General features: G+C 43.1%; 1 protein-coding gene across 1 annotated transcript in view; it reads right to left on the reverse strand.

The window, feature by feature from the left end:
- POLR1A (RNA polymerase I subunit A) overlaps positions 1-16000 on the reverse strand; it is a 58911-nt gene that overhangs the window by 12093 nt on the left and 30818 nt on the right. Inside the window, exons 17-26 of the mRNA XM_026648100.2 lie at positions 12486-12568; positions 12216-12374; positions 11656-11754; positions 8973-9125; positions 8645-8727; positions 7706-7871; positions 6917-7138; positions 4898-5112; positions 3423-3590; positions 2716-2851 (exon numbers count right to left, since the gene is read on the reverse strand). Of these exons, the coding sequence (XP_026503885.1) occupies positions 2716-2851; positions 3423-3590; positions 4898-5112; positions 6917-7138; positions 7706-7871; positions 8645-8727; positions 8973-9125; positions 11656-11754; positions 12216-12374; positions 12486-12568 (1484 nt within the window). The remainder of the gene's footprint in view (positions 1-2715; positions 2852-3422; positions 3591-4897; positions 5113-6916; positions 7139-7705; positions 7872-8644; positions 8728-8972; positions 9126-11655; positions 11755-12215; positions 12375-12485; positions 12569-16000) is intronic.

Consider the following 16000-nt stretch of genomic DNA (forward strand, 5'->3'; position numbering starts at 1 on the left):
GGGGGGGGGGGGGGGGGGGGGGGGGGGGGGGGGGGGGGAAGGCTCCGCGGGAGGATCTGGGTATAAGGGGGTCTGAATGCACAGGGATTGGGTGGATGGGGAAGCAGCTCCCTATATAGTGATCTCTCCCCCTGCAGCTGAGGAGCGATGGGTGCAGGAAGCGGGGGATGGGGGGGGGGTTGTTCGTAGGGTTTCCTGCAGTCTGGGGAGAAATCTGGGAGTGGGTCTGACCCGGCTCTGGATGCTGTCCAGGGGAAGAGGAAGTCCCATCCTCTCCAGCCCAGCCAGGACTAGCAGCTGAGCCCGGTGCAGGGTAGGAGCCACCAGTCGGTCTTCCCCACTCCTGCCCCTCATCCCACAGGTATCTCTCTCTCTGCCGGCTGCCTTGGGCACCCAAAACATACTGCTGGGGAGAGTCACATGACCCCTCTTGTGGCTTCCCTTTGCTTCCCCGTCATAAAGTCATTTTTCTGCGGGGAACCAAAGAAATCTGTGGGGGACATGAATTCTGCGCATGTGCAGTGGTGCAGAATTCCCCCAGGAGTAACCCTGATTGGCACTTTCAGCTCAAATTTAACTCCACAGATTTGTATACACATTGCCTTTTCTCTGACCAAACTGCCTCACCTCCTTCCCCTGTTCCCTCCAAGAAGCCAGAAGAGCTCTCTCTCTCACACACACACACACACACCCCTACCTCAGTGCACCAACAGACTCAAGCTAGTGACTCACATTCACTTGCTCATTGAATGTGTCACGTCTTCAGCACACAGCAGCAGCCTATGTTTGCTTCTGCTGTTTTCCAGTTTTAGGAAGGGACCCAATGCCGCAGCAGGAGCAGGAAAAGGTAGGGCATTAGAGGAGCATGGGAAACAGTCAAAAAAGGGAAATACAGACTAGATTGGACTCTGATCTCTCCATTTTCCCAAGTGCTTTCCTCCTCCACAGCACAGCAGCCCCAAGTAGCTTAGGGAAAAACCTAGAAAAATAGCTAGTCCCTCTAGTGCAGTGGTGGGCAACCTGCAGCCCGTCAGGGTAATCTGCTGGCGGGCCGCAAGACAGTTTGTTTATATTGACCGTCCACAGACATGGTCACCCACAGCTCCCAGTGGCTGCGGCTCGCCATTCCCAGCCAATGGGAGCTAGGAGCGGCCGTGCCTGTGGACGGTCAATGTAAACAAACTGTCTCGCGGCTCGCCCGCGGATTACCTCGATGGGCTGCGTGCAGGCCACAGGTTGCCCACCACTGCTCTAGTGCAAATCTCTTTAGGATTAACGCATTTCCTAAAGGCTAAAGATAATGAAAATCTCTAATTCGAGAGCTTAACAAAATGAGCGGGTGGCAAGACCAAGACAGGCTGCCTCAGAGATAATGTGTGGACCTTCCCCTCAACATATTGTTATTCACCATACCCTTTCTTCATCGTCCTTTGGTCAGTTTCTAGCCTGTGATAGTGCTCTTATTCAAGTTGAATTAAAATTAAGTACTTCTTATTTTATATAGTCATACTTCTTACTTTATACAGTCAATGATCTGGAGGATGGCATGGACTGCACCCTCAGCAAGTTTGCAGATGACACTAAACTGGGAGGAGTGGTAGATATGCTGGAGGGTAAGGATAGCATACAGAGGGACCTAGACAAATTAGAGGATTGGGCCAAAAGAAATCTGATGAGGTTCAACAAGGACAAGTGCAGAGTCCTGCACTTAGGATGGAAGAATCCCATGCACTGCTACAGACTAGGGTCTGAATGGCTAGGCAGCAGTTCTGCAGAAAAGGACCTAGGGGTTACAGTGGACAAGAAGCTGGATATGAGTCGACAGTGTGCCCTTGTTGCCAAGAAGGCTAACGGCATTTTGGGCTGTATAAGTAGGAGCATTGTCAGCAGATCGAGAGACGTGATCATTCCCCTCTATTCGACATTGGTGAGGCCTCATCGGGAGTACTGTGTCCAGTTTTGGGCCCCACACTACAGGAAGGATGTGGAAAATTGGAAAGAGTCCAGCAGAGGGCAACAAAAATGATTAGGGGGCTGGAGCACATGACTTATGAGGAGAGGCTGAGGGAACTGGGATTGTTTAGTTTGCAGAAGAGAAGAATGAGGGGGGATTTGATAGCTGCTTTCAACTACCTGAAAGGGGTTCCAAAGAGGATGGATCTAGACTGTTCTCAGTGGTACCTGATGACAGAACAAGGAGTAATGGTCTCAAGTTGCAGTGGGGGAGGTTTAGGTTGGATATTAGGAAAAACTTTTTCACTAGGAAGGTGGTGAAGCACTGGAATGGGTTACCTAGGGAGGTGGTGGAATCTCCATCCTTAGAGGTTTTTAAGGTCAGGCTTGACAAAGCCCTGGCTGGGATGATTTGGTTGGGAATTGGTCCTGCTTTGAGCAGGGGGTTGGACTAGATGACCTCCTGAGGTCCCTTCCAACCCTGATATTCTATTATACTTATCAAAGCCTCTTTGCAATGATCTAATTATTCAATGAACTCTGGAGGCAAGAATAATCATAAAAGGACCTCCAAATCCCAAAATCAATTTCTAGGCCTTCCTCCCTCCAACTCTATTCAAACTTGCACCCTCTGGAAAAATCTGGGACAAGCAATGGTTTATTAAGGAGCAGACTTAAGTGTACCCATTTTGCTGAGCCTTTTTTTTTTTTTTGCCGCAAGGAGTCACAAAACATACACAAAGACATAAAGGAGAGGCTCACCTCCGCTAAGCACACTCTTGTAAACTGTTTCTTAAGCCTTTTCACCTTCTTGTGAGCTTTCTTGGTATTAAGCACAGGAACGCTCATCATTGGAGTTTTAATGTTAGCACTAGCTACCATTAGGATCTCCCGCAACCTTTAATAGAAAATACTCTCGCAAATTAAGCTATAAGGGCATAATACAATCAAATAAGAATACAGTTCATTTAATGAGGTAGCGTGCAATACTCTCTGGAACCTCCCTCAAATCAGTGTGCAGCTAAAAGCTATGGCCAGTACAACACTTGTTCCATTTCAATTTGGTATTCATTTCCCCATCATCAAATATATACTGAATAAACAGAATATAGCTCTCAATTGGAATATCATCCGGATTCAAAGAGGCCTGAAATGATGTGAAATAAAATGATGTACTGACTAAAAATACAAAACAAAAAGGATATTCAACCGCATTTCCTCTTAGACTAGATGGCTATTAATATGTCTGTTCCATCTCCAATTTCTGTGATTCATCTTTATTTGTTTTTCTTTCCATCTACAAAATTTTTAAATGCCCTTGTTTTCCATACACAGTCACCAGTGATCAGTAACCTAGAGGGATTGTTCTGCTTTCAGTTCACACATGCCGTTTCCAGTAAGTATTAACGGATACTATCTACAAGCTTCAAGAGGGATAAACAGACCCAGAGGGAATAAATGTTTCTTACCTTGGAATACCCAATGTGACATTCATTTCACCTCTGCCAGCAAAATGAAAGGTGTTCAGAGTCATCTGTGTAGAAGGCTCCCCAATGCTTTGAGCAGCAAGGAGACCCACAGCCTCTCCTGGGTCACACAGGGACCTTTGCCACTTCAAATGCAACAAGCTGTTTAATCTGAAGACAGACAAGAGATAATCGCACACTGAGGCTTAACTCAACACTGTACAAAGTGGAAACCAGGTGCAGACTGCAGCACGACTCTGGTTACGAGAAGTGTTTTCTGTTTTACAGCTAGAGTTGCTTTTGGAAAAGTCAGTGCTATGGATGGGTCTGCAAACACTTAGTCCTCCACAAATAGTAAGCCAATTCACCTAACTCTAAGAGTATGTCTACATGCAGCGGGGAAGTGCGATTCCCAGACTCACGCTAGCTCAGCTCAAGTTAGCATACTAAAAATAGTGTGGGCACTTGGGCTAGCTACCCAGGCTCAGACCCAGGGGTTGGGCGGGCTTGAACTCTGGCAGCTAGCCTGAGCCACTGCCACAACGTCCATGCTATTTTTAGCACGCTAACTCGAGCTGAGCTAGCATGAGTCTGTCTAGCCTCACTGGGAATCACACCTCCCCCAAGCAGTGTAGGCATAATCTAAACCTTAGAGGCACAGTCTACTGACCTGAGCATACAACTAGGAGCCTTGAACGAGTCTAACCTCTGTGTCTCGGTTTCCCCATTTGTAAAAAGGGGATACATTTACTACTACTTGCTATTCGTATCTATCTCACTGAGGTATAGTGAGAATTAGTGCAAGTTTTTAATATAGTATTACTGTAATGCTTTACATTTCCTGCTGCATTTACAGAATGGTAGAATACTGCAACTGACAGAGAACGCCCTCCAGCAACCCTTATTCACACCAGTAGTCCTCTTGAGATCAAGGATGAGTTGCACAAGTAAGGGTTGAAGGAGACAACTTAATTTTGCTACTCAGTTCTGATGTCAAACACATTTGTTAATTTAGTGCTTGCGAAAGTTGTTGGATTGTCAGTCCTCTACCCACAGAACAGATGCACCTCAACCCTATTCTGGAGAGAGCAGTAGCTCTAAGGATAATAATAAACCACCTAGCTCTTGTATAGCGCTTTTCATCCGTAGATCTCAAAATGCTTTACAAAAAGGAGGTCAGTACCATTATCCCCATTTTACACAGAGAAGAGTATCTGTGTCTATGGCAAATTCAGTCTTTGGGAGCTCTGTTGAGCGTGACCATAAAGGTACCAATTATGGCCACGGTTTTGTGCTGGGCACATTTGTCTCCTAGGAACCAGGCTGCGACTCACTAACCCATTTCACAAAGGTCAAGACAGAGCCACCAGATGGTAAAGACTTTATCATTACCATCCTGGATCCAAATCAGTGTTATTTGTGTGAGGGGGGGAGGGGAAGGAAGGAAAGAGGCACTGTAAATATATAAAGGTTATTACCTATCACAAGAAAGCTCTGATTTTACATAGTTGCTGTTGTTCTGAGCATTCCATTCACTGATGTAATTCTCTACTTCACTTTCAAATGCTTCTGAAACAGATGCAAAATAAATATCTGGACGCCAGACGGCCAGGCTGGGGTCAGGACACTTAGATGTCCTCTTTAGATATTTTCTCCGGCTCTTCTCGTCCAGTTCATACCACATCTTCAGTAACTGAAAACAACAGCCGATTGCAAAATGAGCCACAGTTTACCCATGCAGCATTAATCAAGCCATAGAGAAGGGAAAAAGATCACCAGTGTGACAGTGAGATAATATCAGATGTCATATGAGATGTTTATATTCATGATAGCATCTTTGATTCCAAAACACGTAACCAATTTAAAGTAGATATACCAGCCATACACAATGGTAATTTCATCCACCACTGAACTGCAGTCACTTCTGAGAGTCAATTGCCCCAATATAGTTTAACAGTATGCAGTAACACTATGCGCCTGTTTCGGATAAAGTGAAGAATACCTTTTCCAATTATAATTGAAGATGTTCCGTAGACAGAATGGAATGAAATGTCTAGGGCACTGAAGTTAACACAAATATTTTAATCAATAGTGACATACACTCTTGAATGTTCTCTGTCTGTTGCAAGTGTCATCTGAAAAAATGGCACTTTTAGCAGAAAAAGGACTCCTATTATATGGGACACTGGTACAACACTACCTCAGAGAAAAGGGTGACAACTCCTGAAATATAAACACCACTTTCCTCAGATCCTCAGCTGATGTAAACCTGGCAAATCAGTGGCGCTATCCCTGTTTATACCTGTGAAGACTCTAGCCCAATAGGTATTAAATGGAGATTTTCCATTTAGCTTGAACCTTATCAGTGCTGACAGGACAAAACAACGAGATTATATTGTCTCAGGCCATATTTCTGTTCTTCAGTTTAAAAGGAAAAAAAAAAAATCAACCTTTCATATTATACACTGAATAAAACACAAGCCAACACCAAACAAAAGCATTTGATATACACAAGGGGTCAAATTCATTTCTCATGTAACTCCCTGGTTTTCCAAGGCTTAGCTCATGGATGAACGGGGCCCATGGTAAGAAGAAGTTCATATGTTAAGTCTCACATTCCATGTAGCTGCATTGCCCCGAAAGTTAATGGAACTGTAATTACATCACAAATGTGTAAATCAGACCAGTGACAGAATTTATAATCATTTCAGCTGAATTACTGGAGTTAGAAGTTTCAATTTTTACAGCGAGAATAATTAACCATTGAAACAAGTGCTGAGGTGGATTCTGGATCACTGGCAATTTTTAAATCAAGGTTTGATGCTTTTCTAGGAGATGTGTTCTAGTTCAAACAGGAATTATTTTGGGGAAGTTCTCTGGCCTGTGTTATACAGGGGGGCAGGCCACATGATCACAGTGGTCCCTTCTGGCTTTAGAATTTATGAAGCTTTAGGAGAACAAAGTACAATTGAGTTTCTGTGCAAAAAGAACCCACATATAATTAATGGGGAAAATTCAGACTTGTTATAGGAAAAGAAACCCCACTGAAGTCAGTGGAGTTACACCTGTTTACATCATTTGCCTGCACATTTACTTTATTAATTAGAAGCTACAGAAGACAGGTTAGTGCTCTGAAGTATAAGATTCTGAATACTTATACTGCTTGAAATACCAGGCACGGTTGACTCAGCCTTTCAGTTAAATGGACTTTCATCTAGTTTGCTGTGCATCAGTCTGTCGGAGGAGACCTACTCTGTGTGGATGTTCAAGATCCCATGGCCTGCCCCAGAGTTCTTAGCCTCTGCCCACCATTAAGCAGTAAGCATTTACCAGGCTGGCACATTCCATCTCAAAAGATGGTTCCGTTTTAGTAGCTCAGATAGCACTTTGGCATAAAAAGACATGATATACAAGTAAAGTGGCGCTGGAGCAGTTTCCGCCCCCCTCCAGAATCCTGTACTAAAGCGTTTAATCAGTTCATTTGCTCTTTGCATTACCTGTAGGGTTGCAGGGTCTCTGCCATTTATGATCTCCCCTCCTAGGGTCTGTTCCCTCACTCTTGCCATTTTTTTCTGAGAATACAGCAGAAAAGCTCCTTCTCTTGGCAAAGAAACTTGATGCTTGGTTTGCCACTTTTTGATAGCTCTGAAGTGTTGATTTGCTTGCTGAGGATCGATCTTGGATAAAACTTCATCTATGTGTTTAGACTTCTGTATCACCTAGGAAAAGAGACCCAAAGCACAAGTCTTCTAGTTCTCCTTATGACTGTATTTTCAGTTATAATGAATATAAGGTGAAAAACTACGGCAGAGTTGAAATGGACATACACTGGCCTTTAAAATCTTCAGTTGTCATAACATGTTCTATATTATTTTCCAACAAAGCTGACTTTTAAAACTATTTTTGCTTCATGTGACTATTACAGCTCCATAATAATTAAGGCTGACGGGACAGTATTGAAGGGAAAATATTGGCCACGGTGATGCTGCACAATCTAGGTTGGATTCATATCAATTGCCTAGGTTCGAGTAGAGGGGAGAGTACTGGTATGAGCGTGCCTGAGGCTCCACTGAGAATCAAGCTCAGCTCAGTTATTCCTTATTCTAATGAGACGCTTTTACAGTCTGAATGAGTTGGGAAAATAAAATACTATATTAAATATAAGAGATGCACACTCAGACAATGCCATGAAAGCAATTATGCCATTGTATTCTAAACAGACCTACAAGATGCTCAGTGCACGCCTTTCCCCTCACCCATGTGAGTTTAAGATCAGTGTGTTCTACCTCATAGTTCTCTGCAATGAAAGGAAACTGCTTGGGTTGCAGGAACTGGGTCCTGGGGATATCTAGACCGTCTTCACCGTAAAGGAACTGCACCACACTGCCATCGCTGTCCCTCACACTCAGGTCATACTGAACTACCAGCCCTTCCAAGTGCTTTATGATACACCTGCAAGAAAACAAGTGTTGTCAGAGGCTATGGAACAACTAGGTTATGACAGATTTTTAAACTGGAATATTACTCAAGTGTCTTTTTCAAATAAGTTTTACGGATGATCAGGAATCCTAGAGGCTGAAATCTTGTGTAGCCACAGCACAGTTATGGCACACCCCCTCCCATTTTCCTTGAATGCGAGTTGAAGGGACCACCTCAATGAGCAAGAGGGTAGTTCACTTTATGACCATTTTTGATCCTTGGCCTCTCTGCTAACAGTAGTGGTGAGTTGAGAGATATGGACACACATTCAATAGGGGTGGGATTGAGACCGACACATTCGAGAAAGGCCACTGAACATTTAAGAGGGTATTTTGCATTATGTCACTTACTGCTGAAAATTCACTGCACTGGAAACGGGGGGCCTATTTCTGAAGGCCTGAGGAGTTTTGTCTGAGTATGGACTAAAACTATTTGGCCAAGAAAACTGACAATGCACTCTAATCTGTTTATTTTCTTTCCAAGGATTTGCTCTTCCTGGTACAGAAAAGAAGCCAGTATCACTACAAGTCAGAAAAGTGAGAGATGAAAGACCCATTGGATCTAAGCCATCAGAAAGAGAATGTTTATTTTTCTTAGCCCAAAAGCCTACATGGTGAAATCATGCTTTAGGAACCCATCAGCTTCTGTACAATTGTACTAGATGATGCATACCTATTGCCTAAGTTAAAATATTTCAGGAAAAAATACTTTTAAAATGTCAAAAGTTTCCAAGGAGCAACTCCTACCTTTGAAGGTATCCAGATCGGCTGGTTTTGACAGCTGTATCCACCAGACCTTCCCTGCCAGCCATGCAGTGAAAGAAGAATTCCTAAGATACAAGCACAATCTTCATGAAAAAATATAAAACAGCTTCATGTTGCCAAGGAATATGTTAAGGTAGAGTATGAATTACCGTTCTCAAGAGCAGCACTTAAAAATAGGGTTGGATAAGGCCTATTTGTCTAGATATTTAGAAGGACACTCTCCACTTTAGTATCTGAATCTAAATAAGTTAGGGTACAAGTAAGGCATGAAAGAGCGAAATAGAAACAGGAGCCTGAGCACTATACTTACAGCAGGTTTGATGCCTGTGAGAAATCTGCCAGTCACAAATCCCCCTGATCTAGGGGAAAAATCATAAGGCTGGAAACAAGGCAATGATTTACCAGATGCCATCAGAGGGGGCCTTCGACCTTCCAACTCAATCTGACCCAGCAAGCACGAAATCTACATTGGAAAGATGCATGCAGAAGAGAAACAAAATGACATGCAAAACCTCTAATGGTAAAAAGCTCATTTTTCGATCTTACTCTCTTGGTTCATGTAAGTGTAACACCTTTCCCCCCCTGAAAAAAATGTATTTATATATAAAGGAAATAAGCACTGTTAAGAAATAGCGAAGCCCAGTTAGGTCATCTTGTCAAGCCTTTTCCTTAGCTCAGTTTCATCACATTACTACTTATGTCCCCTAGGATCATCCTGAACAATTCATAGAATCACAGAATCATCTAAACGTAGGGCTAGAAAGGACCTTGAGAAGTTATCAAGTCCAGCCCCCTGTGCTGAGGCAGGACCAAGTAAACCTAGATCATCCCTGACAGGCGTTGGTCCAAATTGTTCTTCAAAACCTCTAGTGATGGGGATTCCACAACCTCCCTTGGAAGCTGATTCCAGAGTTTAAATACCCTTATAGTTAGATAGTCTCTCTTACCATCTAACCTAAATCTCCCAGATTAAGCCCATTACTTCTTGTCCTACCTTCAGTGGACATGGAGAACAACTGATCACAGTCTTCTTTATAACAGCCTTTCACATATATGAAGACTTATTAAATCCTCCCTCACTTCCCCCCACCTCCACCGGACCTATTTTTCCTAACCTTTCCTCATAGGTCAGGGTTTCTAAACCTTCTATCATTTTTGTTGCTCTCTTCTGGACACTTTCCAATTTGTCCACATTTTCCTAAAGTGCGCTGCCCAGAATTGGACAAGGTACTCCAGCCAGGGCCTCACCAGTGCCAAGCACAGCAAGACAAATACCTCCTGTGTCTGACACGACACTCCTGTTTATACACCCCAGAATATTAGCCTTTTTCACAACTGCATCATGTTGTTGACTCATATTCAATTTGTGCTCCATTGTAATCTTCAGATCCTTTTCAGCAATACTACCACTTAGCCAGTTATTCCCCATTTCACAGTGTGCGTTTCAGTTTTCCTTCCTAAGTTGAGTATTTTGCATTTATCTTTATTGAATTTCAGATCAATTCTCCAATTTGTCATGGTCATTTTGAATTATAATCCTGTCATCCAAAGTCGTTGAAACCCCTCCCAGCTTGGTGTCATCTGCAAATTTTATAAACTTACTCTCCACTCCATTATCCAAGTCATTTAATGAAAATATTGAATAGTACTGGACCCAGAAATGACCCAGTAGGATCCCACTAGATACACCCTTTCGGTGTGACAGCAAACCGCTAACTACTCTGAGTAGTTTTTCAAACCAGTATCTAGACCTCTTTTCCCTCATTTACTTATGAGAATGTCATGTGGGACTGTGTCAAAAGCCCTACTAAAATCAAGCTATATCACATCTACTGTTTCCCCATCTACTAGGCCAGTACACCTGTTAAAGGAGAAAATTAGATTGATTTGGCATCATTTGTTCCTTATAATCCTATTATCCTCTAGGTGCTTATAAACAGATTGCTTAATACATTTATTCTAGTATCTTTCCAGGTATCAAAGTTAGGCAGACTGGTCTATAATTCCCTGGGTACTCTTTGTTCCCTTTTTAAAGATAGGTACTACATTTGCCCTTCTCCAGTCCTATGGGACCTCACTCATCCTCCAGGAGATCTTGAAGATAATTGCAAACAGTTCCAAATTTGCTTCAGCTGGTTCCTTAAGTACCCTAGGATGAATTTCATCAGGCTTGAATACATCTAACTTATCTAGAAATCCTTTAACCTGTCCTTTCCCTCTTTTGGCTTGTGTACCATCCCCCAAGTTGTTAATATTAATTGTGTTGAGCATGTGGTCACAATTAATCTTTTTAGTAAAGACTACAGCAAAGTAGGTATTCCTCTCTTCTGCTCGGTATCTATCTTTCAATACATGTAGAAATTCTATTCTATTCAATATAGGTTCTTATACTGTCCTCATCATAGTATCGGAGCGTCTTTCAGTAGTGCATTAAGCAACACGACTCATCTGGCACTGTGGTTCATTAGCTTTGAAATCCTCCTCCCAGAGGGAGAATGGTTGGAGTGGAAAGTTGTGATGGCCCTTAGTTCCTGTGGAAGTTCATTCCCCTGAGAAAGCGGTCTCCTACATAGACAAGCTTTACCTTGATGGTACAAAGTTCCATTGTGAAATACAACAAAACAATTACAAGTTAGAACTGGGGTTTGTTTTGGTATTCTTCATTATGTCATCACCTACTAAGGAGTTATGTTTTAGCTACAAAACTTGCTGTTCTAAGCACTGATGCAAAAGTGAAATGTGGTCAAACTGAAAATACTCGTTCCTCACTGTCCTATGTGCCAATGAGGTCTTTGACTCATTTATAATATATTTCCCTAAAAGTTACTCAAGTCAAAATTGCGCCCTCCCAGCTCCCAAAGCTAAGAATAAATACCCTATTTTACTACAGAATACACAAGCCATTCCTGAAATAGCCTCTTGATAAGCTATATTTGTAGAACAAACCATGGAAACAAACCAGTGAGTCTTATAAAAAGTAATTACTTTAATACCTGCATTGTATTTACAGTGGATCCTTTGGCTCCTGACTGCACCATTAACTGCAAGTTGTTCTCTGGGAAGCTCCTGTGGAGACCAAGGGGCATGCATGCCTAAAAAAAAATTTTGAAAGAAGGATACCGAAGAGTCAAGTTCACATTTCTAATGAAAATCACCGGAAATTCTGTTGGCATTAAGATAAAATGTGAAATCCAAGACAATCAAACAGATGTTATTTATAGTTACAGAAAACAACATTGTTGGTAAGATTTTATGGAAACTTTCGCCTAGAAGTACCACTGCAGCTGGCAACCTTGTTGCTAGGCTCTGATGACAAGCTAAAAATTAAAAGGGCCTTAAAGGTTAAACCAGTTTCTAATTATAAGAGGTCGTCTCCCGCACAAAAAAAAAAGATGATTGAGGAACACTAGCAGGGCAGTGTGGAAAGGCCCATATTGTGGACAGATAGATGACTTCAGTCTGCAGGATTCTCAGGCACCTTTCAGCAGCATTAAATTAACATAATAAGAAAAATCTCCAAACATAGTATATATGGATGCTTCTCAGTGCTAACCTTGTTAACCTCGTTGCTGTAATTGTTTACTTCCTCCTTGAATTTCAGATCAACCATATTAAAATCCCTCTGGTCTTTGTGGAGATGGGCATCCTGCCACTTCCCTTGGATCTCTTCACATGATGCAGTTTCTGGCAAGTTGAATGCAGCTCTAACAGCCTGAAAGTAAAAAAAAGTCTCTTAGGTGCCAAAGCGGATGCAACTACACAGAGCAAGGGCTTGAAATGAAAAAGTTACAAGGGCTAAAACCCTGCTGCAAGGTGTGCTTACCCTGGTACCACAATGGGTGGACACTTCAATGATTCGGTGTCTTCTGTGGTCTGCTTGGGGTTTGACCAAAATATCTTCAACTCCTGCAGCATTGAAATAGAAAGATACATTGTATCATGGTCTGAATGCGAATTCTGACACACCAGGGATTTATGTACTGGATAGCTGCTGGCATGTTTGAGTGTCAGGATGGGGGTAAAGAGGAACTTATCATGAACACCAAGCACCATAGCTGCTTGGATCAGACTCATTGCATTTTAATAGCTACAACAAGAAAAAATATTGGGGACTTTTTTTGGGTGGGCAGGTTGGTCTCAGGAACACATTTTATATATAAATATTATATAAACAAAATCACACACACAAAAGGTTTGTTATAAAAAACAGTAAGATTGCAAAGTCAAGCACTAAAAAAAGTTTGGAAATGCCAGAATGAAGGTTGCCTATGCAACATTAATTCAGTCCCCTTGTGCACATGCATTATTAGTGTCTTTAAACTACATGATCACATGCTGTTCTTTTCACAGGACCCCCGGCTCTGAGTGAACAAGATGGATGATGCTTACTTTCAAAGAGCAGCTATTCAATATTTTGTCATCTCCTTGTTCAATGCATGCCTCCCATAGTTAGTATACTGCACACTATTCAAACTCTGATCTGAAGAGAGAATTATTCATTTCCTCATGGGCTTTTCTAGGGCACTTGACACTATACTATCTCAGCACGTCATGAACAATAGTGAAATTATTTACACAACACTCAGAGATGAGGCGGTATTATCATCCCTATTTTACAGATACAGAGGCACAGAGAAATTAAGGTCAGAAGTATCCATACATTTTCTGTGCCTAATTTGCGACCGAGGACCTGCTTTTTTAGGGTACTTAGCATTATATAGCACATCTATTATGTTCAAAGCACAGCTCTCACTGACTTCAGTTGCAGTTGTGATCAGCATTTCTACAAATGAGACCAAGGGTCTCAAGTCAGGAACCCAGAAACCAAGGAGAACAAAATTAGTGACTATCTGTGAAAAATCTGCTGTGACTTCCCAAGCATCACACAGGAACTCTGTGGCAGAAGCAGGGTTAGAGTCCAGTTCTCCCGGGAAGCATCCAACTGCTTGGCCACGAGACTACCCTTTCCCTTCCTGAAATCCCCCTACACACCTTCTAACTTCTGCAACAAGGATTCTAGAGACAACGGTCTCCTTTGCAATACAACCCCGATTCAGGCTCAGGGCAGGTCCAGCCTGTGCACTGAATTAGACAGGGATCTTGTGGGGAAAAAAGGTAGTTGATTATGTAATAAAAGACTGTCATAATACATATGCACAAGAAGGCCAAATTAAGGTTGCACAGGGAATCTTAGTGTAATTTCCTAGGATCTGATAAGGAATCTGAAAAAACAAATTCCATCATGGGGCCTCATATTCACACCTACAACAGCCATCAGCAGGTTTGAAAACATACGATCCACCACAGATCTCTGCCACTTGATCTAATGGAGTAACTCATTGAAACAGTAAGTTGTTATCCATTATGTGGGCCAGCTGTCAAGGGGAATGAGACATTTTGCGAGTGAGTTTTACAGATACTTGCTAACAGCAGAGGAATGATGAGACTCAGGAATTCTGGTTTCCATTCCAGGCTCTGAAAGGCATAATACTCTAGCGCAGCAGTTCTCAACCGAGGCTCTGTGGCCAATGTGGGGGGTCACTCAGGGGATCCACCAAGCAGGGCTGCTCGGAGCCCTGAGCCCCATGATGCAGAAGGCCGGAGCCCCCAAGCCATCCCCCTCAGTCCCATTCAGCAGAAGACCCTCCCCCCCTGCCATGGAGTTTTTATTAGCATGCTGGGGGGAGAGGGGGGCTCCAAAAGAGCAGGGGTTCTCAACCTTTTTTCTAGTGGGCATAGACAGACTCATTGCCCATTTCCCGCAAGCTTGAGATCTTCTGTCCCATCCCTGCCAATCTGTTCCTGCTCTAATCTGGTCTCTTCCCCCTGGCTAGCTACCTGTCCCAGGCCCATTCCTCTTACCTATAAATCAATCCCAGTCCCACTCCTCAGGCATCTCATCCTAGTCTTAGTTCCCTTTCCCAAAAAGTCCTAGACTCACCCTTCAGAACTCTCAATATTCTTCTCACCCATTCCAAGTTCTCTCTCCAGTCTCTTCGCCCAGCTGGTCCCAGTCTCTACTGCCACACTAACCCCCTGTTTCCCTCCCACAACAAGCATCCTCCAGTCCCAGTCTGCTCCCCCTCTCTCCCTTGGCCTGGCTCTTGAATCAGGCAGCTTCCTCATCCATGCTGCCTGGGTCCAGCAGGAAGTCAGAAAGAGCACAGGAGAGAAAGACTCACCACTCTCAGTTCTAGTGCACAGCTATAGCCTGGAAGCAGCCCAGAGCTGTAACTGCAGGCAAAGTCCTGCCCAGTCCTGAGCTGAAGCATGCCCAGTATGGACAGAATCTTTGGGAAATTTAGAGATTTACTAGAACTTCAACAGCTATTTAGCGTGTGCAAACTATGATTTTTCAAAGGCTTATAACACTTGATCAAACATGGGAGGATTTTCACAGGGATGGCAAAAGGCACCCTGCTGATACAAAGGGCACTCCTCTGCCTAATTTCAAGTCCTTGCTCCAAAGCAGGGGATGCTAGAATTTTTCAAAGAAGAGGTCCCCAGGGTGTTTATTTTAATATGAGCAAAACAACTATTTTCCCCTAACCTCATTCTTGGACACAGCTGAATTGTTGGGTTGTCACTTTCCGTAGATTCATAGACTCTAGGACTGGAAGGGACCTCGAGAGGTCATCGAATCCAGTCCCCTGCCCTCATGGCAGGACCAAATACTGTCTAGACCATCCCTGATAGACATTTATCTAACCTACTCTTAAATATCTCCAGAGATGGAGATTCCACAACCTCCCTAGGCAATTTATTCCAGTGTTTAGCCACCCTGACAGTTAGGAACTTTTTCCTAATGTCCAACCTAAATCTCCCTTGCTGCAGTTTAAGCCCATTACTTCTTGTTCTATCCTTAGAGGCTAAGGTGAACAAGTTTTCTCCCACCTCCTTATGACACCCTTTTAGATACCTGAAAACTGCTATCATGTCCCCTCTCAGTCTTCTCTTTTCCAAACTAAACAAACCCAATTCTTTCAGCCTTCCTTCATAGGTACATGTTCTCAAGACCTTTAATCATCCTTGTTGCTCTTCTCTGGACCCTCTCCAATTTCTCCACATCTTTCTTGAAATGCGGTGCCCAGAACTGGACACAATACTCCAGTTGAGGCCTAACCAGCGCAGAGTAGAGCGGAAGAATGACTTCTCGTGTCTTGCTCACAACACACCTGTTAATGCATCCCAGAATCACGTTTGCTTTTTTTGCAACAGCATCACACTGTTGACTCATATTTAGCTTGTGGTCCACTATAACCCCTAGATCCCTTTCTGCCATACTCCTTCCTAGACAGTCTCTTCCCATTCTGTATGTATGAAACTGATTGTTTCTTC

This window comes from Terrapene carolina, unplaced genomic scaffold (assembly GCF_002925995.2).
Source record: "Terrapene carolina triunguis isolate 2854851 unplaced genomic scaffold, T_m_triunguis-2.0 Scaffold66, whole genome shotgun sequence".
NCBI classification, from domain to species: Eukaryota; Metazoa; Chordata; order Testudines; family Emydidae; genus Terrapene; species Terrapene triunguis.